At 50.5% G+C, this 14,414-nt stretch overlaps 5 protein-coding genes across 5 annotated transcripts; 3 read left to right on the plus strand and 2 right to left on the minus strand.

The window, feature by feature from the left end:
- Positions 1 to 1,540: 1,540 nt before the first annotated feature.
- VFPPC_00779 (dDENN domain-containing protein) lies at positions 1,541 to 5,176 on the plus strand (the record flags this gene model as incomplete). The annotated part of the gene is made up of 3 exons (XM_018280734.1): positions 1,541 to 2,240; positions 2,351 to 4,657; positions 4,728 to 5,176. 3 exons carry the CDS (start codon positions 1,541 to 1,543, stop codon positions 5,174 to 5,176), a joined length of 3,456 nt encoding a protein of 1,151 aa, XP_018149031.1.
- A 667-nt stretch (positions 5,177 to 5,843) lies between these two features.
- On the minus strand, positions 5,844 to 7,978 carry VFPPC_00781 (hypothetical protein; the record flags this gene model as incomplete). Its single annotated transcript, XM_018280735.1, has 3 exons — positions 5,844 to 6,439; positions 6,497 to 7,333; positions 7,402 to 7,978. 3 exons carry the CDS (start codon positions 7,976 to 7,978, stop codon positions 5,844 to 5,846), a joined length of 2,010 nt encoding a protein of 669 aa, XP_018149032.1.
- Positions 7,979 to 9,303: 1,325 nt separating this feature from the next.
- VFPPC_00782 (hypothetical protein) lies at positions 9,304 to 10,503 on the minus strand (the record flags this gene model as incomplete). The annotated part of the gene is made up of 1 exon (XM_018280736.1): positions 9,304 to 10,503. The coding sequence occupies one exon, from the start codon at positions 10,501 to 10,503 to the stop codon at positions 9,304 to 9,306; it is 1,200 nt and encodes a 399-aa protein (XP_018149033.1).
- A 378-nt stretch (positions 10,504 to 10,881) lies between these two features.
- Positions 10,882 to 11,172, plus strand: VFPPC_15224 (hypothetical protein; the record flags this gene model as incomplete). Its single annotated transcript, XM_018292977.1, has 2 exons — positions 10,882 to 10,947; positions 11,038 to 11,172. 2 exons carry the CDS (start codon positions 10,882 to 10,884, stop codon positions 11,170 to 11,172), a joined length of 201 nt encoding a protein of 66 aa, XP_018149034.1.
- A 1,779-nt stretch (positions 11,173 to 12,951) lies between these two features.
- Positions 12,952 to 14,316, plus strand: VFPPC_12895 (hypothetical protein; the record flags this gene model as incomplete). The annotated part of the gene is made up of 1 exon (XM_018290672.1): positions 12,952 to 14,316. One exon carries the CDS (start codon positions 12,952 to 12,954, stop codon positions 14,314 to 14,316), a length of 1,365 nt encoding a protein of 454 aa, XP_018149035.1.
- Positions 14,317 to 14,414: the final 98 nt, after the last annotated feature.

Genomic DNA, 14,414 nt, shown 5'->3' on the forward strand with positions numbered 1-14,414 from the left:
CGGAGTAGAGTTGCGGCAAAATTCCTGCACCAATCTGCCCAGTCCCATTAGCTTTGTGTGTGTGTCTCCAGACCTCTCTCCTTCAAACCCAATTCTGTCTTCCCCATGAGCTGGACGGCTTCGCGTCGCCTTTTATTTCCTTCTTTTGCCCAGAGCAGAGCTCATTTGAGTCGGATCGGGTGTACCTGAGAGACCAAAAAGGATTTTTAAAATTCGACCGTGTGATTTGTCGGTTTTCCTTTTTTCTTGCAAATCGCAGGTGTTGTGCCTGTGCGTCCATGCGAACTGGTCGATTGCTGCGAGTGGATTGATTTTTTGGCGTTTGTTCGACATATGTCAAGTCAGTCAGTCAGTCCGTCAGCCAAAACCGGCGACTTCTCAAACGTGGAAGCTGACTCTTGCCCACGCGTGAACAAAAGGCATTTGATTGACCCGAGTTTACACACAGAGCCAAACAGTACAATACGGTGAGGTGCAGATTTCCTGTGTGGTTTATTACGTCGCCAGCCTGGGTCTGTCGTCTGTCTTTTTCCTATTCCTACTTGAGAATTGCGCCGTCCCAAACTTCGGCCCCGACATCTGGACGATCGCAAAAGAGGGTCCCAACTTGCTTGGGTCGGTCATCTCTCCCCCCCCCTCTCCCCCAAAAGACGAAACTACTCCATTATCTACCTACTACCATTTATTTTCGGTGCTTCTAATCTTACTGCCTGGACCATCGTCCATTGTCGGTGTTCGTTTTTTTTTTTTTTTTTTTTTTAATTATCACTCGTTACTGCTGTGCTGCTGTTCACGCAGCGCACCGCGGCCCGACGGACTGAACCTCCAAACGAACGACGGTGATCTGATCTCAAGCGAACACGAGCAGCAAGGTCCAAGGACAGGTTTTGGAGAAAACTTGGGCTCCAGTTGGTACGTGCATTTGGTGCCTGGCCTGGCGTCTTCGAAATGCGTCTTGGCATTCTGCTTGCTTCTTGAACCGTTGAACTCTTGACGAGAACAAGCCCGGACACAAAAAAAAAATCCCACGACCATTTGACACTTTGACACATCCAGACCACGTTCAAACCACATCCAACCGCATCCAAACCACATCCAAACCACAATCACCACAATCACCACAGTCACCACCACAACCACACCCAGATACAGACGTGGACGCAGACACTGACACCACCACCACACACACTTGTCCTGGACCTTGTCCCTGACCCTCACCCTCCATCCAAGAACCCTTGTCCTTCCTGTATGGCGCAACTGGGTCAGCCACTTTTTTGCATCCAGGACCAAGTCACTCTAACCAGTGTTCCAGAATCATCAGTTATATGCTCCAACTCCTCCCGAAAAAGGGCCACCGACATCTTGCGAAGCTGCACTGTAGCTGTACCTGAGTTCTGGGAAGAGCCTGAGTCCACTTCAGTTCACTGGCGGCACGTCCGCCTACCAGGACGATTGTTCGTTGTGTTGCTGAGACAGAGAGATCCCACAAGTGTCCCTCGTGACGACTCTGCTCGACAATATCGGGCAGCACTGATATGTCATGGAGAGCTCCTCGACTCCCCTTGCAGATTACTTCTGGATCGCAGGTGTAGAATCGATATCGTACGATGATCCTCTTCCCACAAACGGCCTTAGCAACAATAACCTCCCCGTCGAATCGACCATTGCCGAAGATGGAGAGCCTGACGATGGCACCGCCAATGGTTACAAACCGACGACCGCACGCCACTCGCGCCAAAATTCTGCCAATCGACTTTCCAAGATTTCTATCGACGGCCGATTTTCTATGAGCAGCACCTTCGATGAGCTTGATGGAAACACTCATAGTAATAGGAGCAGTGCTACAATCAAGCCTGTAAAGCCTGCTGGTCCCAACGGCAATTCCTCTGCTACTAATGGAGCCTCTACTCCTGAACCTCAAAATCAGGGTCCGGCCCCTGGTCTCGGCCTCATGGGCATGCCTGATTTCGACTTTGACAAGGCGCTTTTGAAATTTGCCGCAGAACGCGAAAACTTTCTGGAAGACTTGTCGTTTACTGCCGGAGCTAAACTTCAATCAAGACCGCCAATGGTGAACCCTCGAGCCGAAAGAATTCGCGCCGAGGAGGGGGTACCTAGCGGGAGGATGAGCCCGTTGAAGAGTCTCAAAGGCAGCATTCGACGCAAGATCAGCTTTAGGGAGATGAATAGCGTGCGCAAAGGACCTACTCTTGGCAGACAAGGAGCTTCTAGCAGAGCCTGTAAGACAAATCCCCAGACGTCTCTATTCCTCTCATCTCTCGCCACTCTCATACACACCCTGGTGCTTTGGTTCCGTATCAGCGCCACTTAGCTAACACATCAATCGCAGCCTCTGTTCGCACCACAAGACGATTGAGTAATTACAACTCCGTCATACCTCCACCAGAGCCCTTAAATACGGATCCGCACATGCACCCTCTCAAAAGACGTTTCGAGCCCGTGTTATTAGATCGATACCCGCCGAAAAGTGCAACAGACGAGCTTGCCAAACGTGGAAAGTTCCCGGATTATGTGCCCATGTTTGCCTTTCCCAACGATATTCAAATTGTATCCTCCGATGATCGGCCCCGGTCGACCTGGCATGGCTTTACAATGACAGGACAAGATAATGCCAAGCTGTACGGCATCACCATAATTGTCTGGACAGCTCTGACGGCAGACAGAGCAGAGGAAGTGGAAATGAGGTGCGAGCAGTGGCGGCAAGACCACATGTCCAACGAAGAGAGAGAACTGGCTGCAAGCCTGGGGGTTCGGTTGGCAGGCGAACGTTCACACCTGTCACAGCTTCTATCCAAGCTCCCGACGATACCATCCGGGTCTCCAGCTCGAGATAGACTCGAAGATGAGATTAGCACGGTGGAAGAGAAGATTGCTTTGATGACAGATATGCTACGGCCGTTGCGGCACGGCGCTGCCTCAAAGATCGAGGGTCTCACCGCGGGCGAGAGTGGTTTATGGATTCCACGAGCATATGGTGTTCTGGGCAGAGATGCCGCGTGTATGGGATTCTGGAAAGAGTGGCTCAGGGCGATCATTGTTCCCATGACGGATGGGGGTGTGCTCCGAGTCCCGCCCAGCTCACCCAAAGTCGGACGATGGCAACCATTGGAGCGTTATGTGGTGAATATGTGTACTGAAGCATTCAGTCCCTTGGGATCGAAAACGCAGGTGGAGCTTGGTGTTAGAGAACTGCGACTCTACGCACGCAAAGAGGGAGCCAACGAGCTTCCTGGATCCCGGACGATTGACCTCTACGCCCTGTTTCGGAGTCTCTCTCTCGAAAACGTCGTTGCCCTGTTCGAGTACGCCATGTCCGAATCTCGAATCATCTTTTTATCCTCTCACACGAGCATGTTGCACTTGGCCTGCCATGCTCTAGCAAATCTCCTTTATCCTCTCAAGTGGGCTAGCATCTTTATCCCTGTGCTTCCAGCTAGACTCATCTCTGCCCTTGAAGCGCCCTGCCCTTATATTGTTGGCGTTGAACGCCGGTATGAACGGATCGACCTGCCAGATGACGACTATGTCCTTGTTGATCTGGATAAGGATACGATTGACGCCACGTCACAGCCTCATCGTCTGCCCAGACAACATCGACGAAAGTTGATGTCTCTTCTGCAGGTTGCCGCCCCCCACACACTTCGATTTGGTGTCACCACCGGCCCTCCGCCATATGCCATTGAATCCTTCCCTTACGACTCCTTCTCATCAGAGAATGGCTCAGTCTTTACATCTACAGCGGAAGAAACGACCCTGGGCAAGTGGGTATCGCAAAGCTCGACGAGCTTCGCAGACCGCAATCCTCCTGATCAAGTTCACCCGCCAGTGTTCAACGCGTTCACCGTCTCTTCTGTGGACAGCGGCAAGTCGGATCGACCAGGAACGAGCAAATCTTCCAAAACAAGCCCGCAATCTTCCGTATCGCCCGCATCAGCACACTTCCCACCTATGCCTACGACGCCCATCTCCCGGAGCGACTCTGGCTTTGCCTTGACTGCTACGTTGCGAGAGAAACGATCTGGTCATTTTGGAGAGGAAAAGGGCCGTCGAAGTTCTTCCTTTGGACTGGATAAGTTCCAGCCCATGCAAAAACCAAACTTGCCGTTTCTCAATGGTCACCAACAGAATGCCTCCATTTCAGGCTTCTCCGTCGTCTCCGAGTCTTCCTTTGGGGGAGGGTACGCACCATCCACGTATGCCCAGTCAACTCTCGCCGCATCGACCATCATGCCCAACATGCAAATTCAACCAGTGCACAACACGGAGACCACCGTATGGGTTGAAGGCCACTGCTTCAGTCTCAACACCAACGAATCCTCTTCCTGCTGCACCATTTGCGACGACAAGTCAGAGGGCGATGGCTTCTACGAATGTGCCTCATGTAAAACGGTGGCTCACGGTCGATGCTTGGGTCAAGTCTCATTAGTCTGTCCAGAAGCTTTCCACGCCGACCGCGTGAGGGCAGCCTTTGTACGATGTCTCGCCAGTTTGCTATACACATACCGCAAGCACCTCGGCCGACCAACAAAGCAGCAAAAGTCCAACGGGCAATTATACGCCTTTGACATGGACAACTTCATCAAGAGTCTGCCATATGACCAGCAAGAATACGCCACCATGATGCGCGACACTCAAGGTACACACATCCATCTTCTCATACTCATTCTCACAGTCAACAGTACCACTAACAAAACCCCCCCTTCCAGCCTTCAACGAATTCATCCACAGCCGGGAAACTACCGCAGCAACTGACCCAACCATCCGACTCTTCGACGAGATCCTCATGGCCAAAAAGGCACGCGGTCGCCCCGGCCTCTCCTCGGGCCTCTCGCGTCTTTCCACGATCCGCCAATCCCACGGCGCATCCGCCTCTGCATTCAGTCTGGCACCTCCATCCCGCACTCCCTCCAAAGCACCTGCTTACCTCACCGACAACTCTGACCACATCTGGCGCACCGCCTCCGTGCCCCTACCAAAGGGCAACTTCCCCGGCGAATACCGCTCCGTAATAACACGCATCCCATCACGCCTCGACCGCACATTGATGCGTGAACCACGTGCCATTCAGGGCGTTCCAAGGATGGAACAGCGCGGCACAAGAGCCTTTATGCGCAAACAAGTCCCCAGTATGCTGGGTACTACTCCTCCACCATAGACTTATCCACAAGTGCTCTGTTCACAAAATCGTACAAATGTCGCTACGGACCTGTGCAACTCATGTCACTCGACTACAGTCATCCATGTACATTAAATCACATTCTTGTACTGTACTTATTTTCAAATGTTACCTAAAGGCATACACTAAGGGAATGCAAAAGATGTTTGTATCCTGCCCCCAATACGGACAGGATTTTTAAAAGGGGGCAAAATTGGCCAACGGGGCGGGGACTTAGTAAAGGAATATACACGCACGGAGCTGGCATGCTACATTGACTCTGAACTTTTGATTCATCGTTACCTCTTTTATTCATTGGCCAATCGCTTCTCATGTTTGTGTCTTGTCGTTGGCTCACTAATTGATGCGACCTGGAGTAAAAGACACTATAGGAGTATCGATCAAATTAGCACTTTTGCTTTCTTCCTGTTTAAGTAAATGTACAATTTAGCCGTCTCTACAGTGTACTACCTCATTCACACTTCTATGCTAAGCTATGCATGACCAGACCACACCTGCCAATTGTGTTGTGTTGTTGTATCAAAATTCTGTCACCTTGACGCCAATCATGTTGTTCCTGACTCCCACAGCAAATACATCATCTCTGGATCAGAGTTCATGTCCTGGTAAAAGCAAACGCCAACGCCAAAATCTGCACATCTCCTCTTTATCTTCTGTACCTGCCGTTGCGAGTCGACCCGGGTGGATTTTCCGCCCTGAAGGCCTTCGTATCAAAGTCCTCCCAACCAATGTCTTTGAGGATCTGCCCGATGAGAGACGAGTAGCTTAGATGACCCTTTGGTAGCGCCTTGATGCAATGATTCTCCACCTTGCCGGCTCCTTGGATTTTCTGCAGACCAGCAATCCCGCAATGAATGTTGCATGTACGATACAAGAACCCCAGGATGTAATCCTTCTCAGAGTACACATTTACCAGTCGGCCGGATACAACGCTTTTCAGAGTTAGCCAGACCAGGCTCTGTGATGGGACTGGCGCCCCAATCATGACTACGGAGTCAATCACGCCAAACTGGCGTCTCTCCGCCAGTATCATTAAGCAAGCATACAATGCTCGAGCACCAAGGCTGTATCCGATCAAGGACACCGGCCGCTCGCCTTGAAACTTGTGTCGTATGAGAGCGTCGGCCAGTACAGCGCCTGCCTTCTCTGCTCGAACCATGCCCACACTCCAAGCGTTGTCCACGATTTTACTGACCCGTAGGAGTGGCTCTGGCCAGGTAGACTCTATCAGGGTTTTGAAAACTGCGAGCCATTTTAGCATGCGCTGCAAGGATTGCAAAACGTAAGGAGGAGACTTACTGGTTTTGGACTCGATTTCTCGTTTAGTGCTTCCCCAAGCTGTACTCTTGATGACCGTCTCGAGCGAGCTTCCAAGGTTGGTCAGCGCAACGTCTTCCCAACGCATGGCAAATACTTCTGGCTGGTTCTTGAGAAACCGCCAGGGCTTGACAGTATCTTCAGAGTCTATAAGGAATCCGCTAATTGCTACCAGAACGCGGAGCCTGCGATCCCAAACAGGTGATTCTCTGGCATCGGTGTAGTCGTACTTGGCGCCGTTGCCTAGCCGAACAAAAGCAAAATCTTGTAGTTCTCTGGTAAACACCTCCAACATCTTACTCATTGGTCTGGTAGGATTCATTCCGAAAAGAGACCCCATCAAAATTCCATTCTCGGCCATGATGCCCAAAAGACCCCCGGCGGCAATGGCCGTCAAGCCTAATCCACCTTGTAAGGTACCTACGCCGACGTTTCTCAAAGCTGCGGCAAGATTGTTCGGACAAGATGTGCCAGTTCCACTGCTTAGTCCCAATTTCCATTTTCTAGGTGCTTTTGTTTCATCGGGTTTGGTGGCATCGTCTTCTGGAGGCACGTCTAGAGCTGCTCTTGCCAGCCCTCGAGCCAGCCTAGTCTCATCGTCTTGGTAGATTGCAAAAGGTAAATTGAGAGAAGAAGCAAGTTTGACCAGGAGAAGTCGAGAATTTGCATTATAATCTTGCAACGATAAAAGGATCAATAGAGCAATATGTAAGAGGAGCTTTCGTCTACCTTCAGAAAGAGCCCATAGCGGGTTTGGAAGAGGAGGGTGTCTTGTAACTAACTCGGGATCTACGTGATCTGACGGGGTCCGAAGTGGACCTTGTCTTGTTAGTTTATACAACAATAGAACATAGAGCAGTTGATGCAGATATAATTAGACGACATACCCGCGGCAAGTGTCAAAGCACCCGACCCTCCTCTTCCGCCACGACCACCTCGAGAAGCACGGTACCCTCCGCGAGCACTGCGACCTCGACCACGATAACCGGGGCCACCAGCAGCTCCATCGTTGACATTGATCTCTTTGAGTCTCTGTAAGACGTTGCCCTGCCATTTCTTGAAAAAGGCAAGCGCTTCCTTCTTGAGTTCCGGAAGTTGCGAAACCCGTTCTGCCTTCTCTTGCTGTTCGATGGCCGGTTGAGCCTTGTCGTGCGTCACTGACGACTCCTCCTGGGAATTTCTATACGGGGAATTCGGCGTGGTCATGTTCTCTTTGTTGTCGCTGTTGTCGTCGTCGCCGTTTTGCTGTAGAGGAAGTGAGAGCCAATGCCGCTGTTCGTACTCTCCACAAACCGGACGGACGGGAGGAGTATCGAATATGTTGCTCACATCCTTGAGCATTCTCTCGGTAATTGCAGAAACAAGAGTAAGAAAGTCATTTTTCTCGGCAAGGGAAAGAATTCCGGTGAGGTCAACAGGTCGACGGGCTATTTGGTGTCCGCTTCCCCGAGATCCACGGCCCATGGTGTAAGTCGAGCCGACCAAGGCACGATATCGGAAATATTCGCAACGACTTGCAAGATTGCGAGGGCTGAACAGTTTATAGATATCAGTCCCGAGAGGGCAGTGAATGTTACAAACGTCGATGTTTTCTTAGTTGCAAAGCGAACTATGGCGTTGGAACTGTACAGTGAATAAAGGAAATCATGAAGCCAGACAAAGGCGTCTAGCAAGCAAAGACACAATGGTCTGGCTTTGGAAGCAGGCGAGAGAAAGATGAGGAATTGTCACATTTGCAAGACGAAATCGTACCTTTTGTTCAGATTCAAGTCAGAAAGTAAAATTTGCACAAGAAGGAAGGAAGCACCTACCGCGACGACGTGAAGACCCAGGGCAGGATGCTCGGGACGAGGAGCAGGGCGGCAGCTGGCGACCAGCTGGCAGCTCCTGCGCCCAAGTGTCAAACAAAACACATGAAGCGTCTCGCCAACTTGTCGGAAGTCAAGGATGAAGAATACCGTAGGAATGAGCGTTGGAAGTGATGCCCGTTCGTCCTGCAAATGAAGGACCGAAGTCTTTGTAACCGCAAGCCGGCAGAACAATGCATATGCGATCATGAGATATCAGGACAAGAGATAGAGGAACTTTTGTCTAGGAGCAACACTTATAGCTCGAAATGAATGCGGAATGCACAGAATGCCTCTAGCCGTTCCGTGCGTGTCAATTTCTTCCCAAGCACATCTGGCACACGAGACCGCTCCTCTTCTCGGACAACCGTCAAATGTCACATTTCCCGGTTTGTTCGCCTCTACTTATTTTTATCGTATGTACAGACATTTCAGCCTTGACGTGAAACTCAGTTGTATGGACTTTTAGGCATATTCATGCTTCTCTGGGAGTTTCCACACCCTGCTTCAACACCGACTCATCGACATGCTCGAATCACCTTCAAACCAAGCCAAAGACATGCTCCGGATACGTGTCTGCTCTCCTACGTTGCCGTAGGTTGAGCTACATCGATGCTCGCTGGCGAGAAGTCGCACAAGCGCCACACGGAACAGGTGTTGTTGTCACGGTAATCCCGTTTGTATTTGAACATCACTTGATGCAACGGCCAGTGTTTGCTGAACACACAGAGATCTCTCCGACGACAGCATGAAACGTCTTGTTTGTTGGCGCAGTGTGGCTTTGTCTTGAATTTGTTCTACACGACAGGCTGCCGGCTTGCTTCCTCCCACACGCGGCTCGTCGCTCAGGCCGTGTAATACCCGAGAGATTCGTCAGCATGGTGGTGGCCTTGTGCTCGAGACATCATAGTAGAGAATCATCAATCTTGTAGTCGCATGAAACTATTCTTCCATTTTGTGGTATCTCAAATGTGCTGGCATAGCAAAGGGTGGCAAATCACAACCGCAGGCTGGACAAGCAAGGTTGTCAGAATCTTCCCAGCCCATATTGGGCTCAAAATCTTCCGTACTACTGGTGCTAACTACCGAGTCCTCATCATCATTAGACAAAGGCTCGAGCCTGAACGGACGAAGAACTTCATCCTGTCTCTTGAACATGGCAGAAATATCTCGCCCCGAACCTTGCTTGTCATCTGCAGCGCCTGCCACCATGTTTGCGACACATATGTTGATGAGCTGTAGGTTCCATTTCTGGCCCTTTTCAAGTTGCAACCGTCTAAGCAAGGGCAAAAGAGCTTCTGCTACCAACTGCTGGGCCAATGCGTCTATGTCGGCCGACGTATCGAACACAAGAGTAGGCAGGGGGCCCGATCTGGATATTCGATTGAAGTTTGGGGTCGCTTGGCTGCCTTGTCTTGTCGGCCACGATCTGATTGCAAGCCTCAGAGTTTTTGGCCGAGCAATCCACCGTTGTGCTCCCGGCTCATCCGCATGCTTGTCTGGAGCAAGGAGATCTATCCTCATTCGTCGGATAAGAGAGCACGAAAGCTTGTGTAGTTCCTCTGTGATCAGAGAGATTGTCTCCAGCCCTTTATACGTGTCTTCAATGCTTATTTGCGAGGGTATGTCACCAGCCTCTTTGACTTCAGTCGGGTCGATCCCGTGTAATAGACCCCAAACTCGTACGCCAACACCCCTCTCCGCCCCAGGTCCAGCTAAAAGAGATTCTAAAAACCCCGGGGATATCGATGGATGCAAGCGAACGTCTCGAGCAAAAACAGCCGACGTAAACGAATGAGAGTCCGCATCGACTTCCATTCCAAGAACATGTGACTCTAGTTGCATGGAAATTTTGAACCCTAGACCCGGTATTTGTCTCGTCTTGTGGCTGTCAATGAATGAAATAACGTCATTATCGTCCAGGGCAAGTAATGTCGTTTGATTGCGAGGTTTGTTGCGGCCACCAACTAGTTTACTCAAAAGCTTATTGGTTGCTATGCCACAGGTAGACGTATATCCAAAGTCAACCTCTATTTTAGTACGCAGATAGTTCGCGAGGTGAGATCCGAGTAAGAGTCTCAGGTACACCTTGCTATCCAGCGGCGTCTCGTCGGGAATGGTGCCTTCAACACAGCCCGCCATACTGGCCAGGTCACACTTGAATCCATCCTCAGGGTCTTTCTTGGACAAATAGAAGAATGAGTTTGCCAGGGAATTTATGTTGAGGCATTCAATATTGTAATCAACAATGTCCGTAACATCTATTCAAGTTAGGGACCTGGGCAGAATGAATGATGCTCCCACATACCCATAAAGACTTCGTCGAAACCCAGTCGCTCTGCCTTATTATTCCAAGAATGAGATCGAAGAAAGTTAAACAATATCTTGCTCATATCACGAAAGGGAGTTAGGTCCTCTCCATCAACGAGCACCAGGTCCGGGCATACTTTCCTTGCCTCAGATATGAGCATCAACTTTTTGACGCCCAGCTTACGCGCATTGTAGTTGCAAGTGGCAAGAATGTTTTTCTGCTTCACACCAAGAGCCTTGTATTTTAAAGCTGGGTTCTTGTTCTCAAACACTTGTGCGTAGAAGCAGTCATAATCCTGCCAGTCGTCAGTCACAGTCAGGTCTGGAGTACTGGAGGCAGACAAAGGTCTGGAGTACTGGAGGCAGACAAACAAATTGCAGTATAACGCGGTCATGCTTCTGCTTTGGCACGCGTTTGGATTGCAGATCCATGGGCAGAGAAGTATTTTATTCTCCGCGATGGCGGCAGGGACGTCATCCGATAATCACGACATGTACTAGTTGGTGTCGATGTGCATGTCATGTCAATTGGCAACGGGCAGCCGTGAACCGGGCTCGCCAGCTGCCAACAACTGACCAATTGTGGGGGCGCAATGTGGACATGGTCTGGTGGGTTGCAATGGCCAAATTCACAGACTTGCAGCATTCATCCTTCACATTGATGAGTCCGATGTTTTCTTTTCCTTTCTTTGTAAGGAGAAATAAAATACAGACACATTACGCTACGCACTTGAAAATGACCAGTTAATACTTTTCTGGCTCGCTGCACAAAGCAAGGTGTGATCGTCTTGCGAAATCCCCTTTCTGGATCGCCACACCAACTTCGACTGCCTGCCATATTCTCTGACGTTTCTTCTTTCGAGCTCCAAATGCAATAAAACCTCGGTGCAGGGTTCATCCTTCACATCACAATGTCGGTCAGCTGCACCCAAGCGCGATACTTATGAGTAGAGCCATAACAACAGATCCCGGAGGACAGTCTGTGGAAGGGGTGGCGATCTATTAGACGCGCTGGCCGCCACAAGGAAGAGAGACCTGGTTAGCTGGATTATTGACGCTAGAGAATGGTTGAAACCCCTGGTAAGCCACCGCTGGCTCTGTCTGTTCCTCAGAAAGGGTTTATTCTGCGACGTGTCGCACAGCGTAGGCAAAGGCTGGCCATGACATCAAAATAGATTTTGGCACTGGGTCTACAAGAGTCGATGGACCGGGTTGTTCTTCAACCGTCAGAACAGGAGCATCTCCATATCCAAGTCTGCCCGTGATTACCCATTATGGCCCGTCGATTCCAGGCGGAACAGAAATCAACATCATCAACAGCAATTTCAGGAGGCGACGACGACGCGGCTAAGGCTAAGAGGTGGATCACCAACAAGGATGGAAACAAGCGCCACAATGATTATGAATGGTCTGACTTCTGGGAAGCATGTTTTTTTGTCAGACAAACGCCTTCCTAATTTCCGAAGCTTACTTGCATGGGTCTGTCTTGGCTCTTAGATGTCGACATGGCCGTGAGTCCTCGCCAAGGTTCGCCGAAGGATTCGAATGGGCCGCAACTGGTGTGCTACATACGCTTCAACACACCAAGGTCGGTCTACATCTTATCAACGCCATCAAGTTCTGCCATTGATTTTGTTTGCTACCCCGCCTGCAAGCCAAGGTGATATTGGGACGAGTTGTGCAGGATAGACGCCAGAAGGTGGAAACAGGCGACATGGAGCAGGTTGTGATTGGGGCATCACCGTGGTTGTCCCACGCCTCCGCAAGGGTCGGCGCTTACACACTGCCTCCGTCAAGCTGACAGCCAACCACGACGATCCTGTCCTTTTGGGATGGATGCCCGAAGAAGAGAGGGTGAGCTGGATGAAGAAACCCTCCGTTTCCTTCGATGCTGTTTGTTCGGGTAAACGTTAGCTGGGGGTTTCTCTCCTCACATGCACATCTAGTGCGGCGCTTGCTGGGACAACTCTTTCATGGCCCATCCTGGCCTCGAAGAATGGCCACCCTCATTGTGGACATTGTATATAGCCTTCTCACGCCAGCTTCCAAGAATGTTGGCCCTCTTTTGTATTTGTCTGCTTTGACCATATGATCTCACTTCATATTGTGCCCCCTTGACGGGATGCTGCACTGCCACGTTTGTTGGTCGACAGGTATCAAAAAAAGCAGGAGATTTCATCTTACACGTTGCATTGGCCCCGAATCATATTGGGGTCACACGAGAACTTCCTTTAATAATTCAGAGGTAGTATTTCTACCTCACACACAGACTAGTCAACAATGGCTTCACAGCAGCCCTCGAGCATGTCCAAGAGACCTCGGTTGTCTCTTCAGATCAAGACGGCGTGCAACCCGCCATCGAAAAGCCTAAGGGGCATTCCCTTGAACCCAAGTGATCCGACTACGTTCAATACAATGTCAAACATTTACGTTACGGCTATTGAGAGGTCCTCGGCCATGCAATCTGAACCCATCACCGCCATAAATACCCTTCAGAATTTCAGTCTTCAATCACCAATCGAGAAGAGTGACTCAAAACCAAGGGTCGTGACGCCATACGTACCAACATATCCTGAGACGCCATTAACAGCACAACCAGTCTCACCGCAGCAAGTGAATTATGTGTTCCCAAGCACAATGACTGCCACGCCACCCCTGTCGGCGGGAGCAGTTGACAATACATCAAAAGTTTTTACATTTTCGTCAGCGGACATTTCATCACCAAGGACAAGCCGGACGGTTGAGTCACCAATAGATGATCGGACACCACTACGTCGCCGGGCACTTTATTCATTCTCAAGATACGATAGTCAGCTTCCATACACACATCCTCGAAGCCTGCACAGCATCCTCAGGAACTCTCCCCTTCCTCCCAGAACAGCAATTCCACCACCATCCCCAAGGCGGCAGTCCCTGCGTCTGCAAGAAAAAGCCGCCAAGAAGGTAGAATACGACAGCCCGTTGGAAGAAGAAATCACCACATCCAAATACATCAGGTCTCACATTGACCTTTTATCCGAAGATGCCTCCCCCTTATCTCCCGCATACATCCACTCCGCCGTGGCCAGAGAGCCTGACACAGTCCTCGACATGGCTTTAGCATTCACCGCCAATGAGATTCAGGACGGTGGACAAACTCCCGGCCCCTTTGAAGAAATGAGACGCAGGATGGCAGGACTAGGAGCCGGGTCTCCCATGTCTCCTGATGCGTCAACAATCAACCGGAAGCGAAAGCGTACCGAAAAGAAGCGGCACTGGGTATGGACTATTGGGCAGGAGGAAGACGAGGAAGACGTCGGCGGTGCCATTGCTGCTTTGCGATCTGGAGCAGCAAACAAGAAGGCTAGAGCGTCTGAAGAGGGTGGCCAAGACGTTACATATGAAGAATTATTGACGCCCAGTATTGAAAGCGTCAGCTCTGCAGCCGATTCTTCAGAGGTGGAAATGTTGGACACGGCCAGTGTCGCATCTACAGACGAGCAACCACGGCGTTGTCTCTCCGTGCCATCTGATACGGAAGCGGAGGCAAAGACTCCAACAGCGCCAAGAGGCGGTATTGAATCCGCGCAGCAGAAGAGGGATACACCTATTCCGGAGTTGGCTGAGAATGGCGACGCGTCTATGCATGCTGTACATGAAAATTAGTATCATTTGGTCTTGGTCTTGGGATAGGCGTCATGTGCATGGAAGGCAATGGATGGGTGCATAGCATTTCTCACGAGTTATGAAGTTGTTACATAGCA

Source organism: Pochonia chlamydosporia, chromosome 1, assembly GCF_001653235.2.
Source record: "Pochonia chlamydosporia 170 chromosome 1, whole genome shotgun sequence".
Classification (NCBI taxonomy): Eukaryota; Fungi; Ascomycota; class Sordariomycetes; order Hypocreales; family Clavicipitaceae; genus Pochonia; species Pochonia chlamydosporia.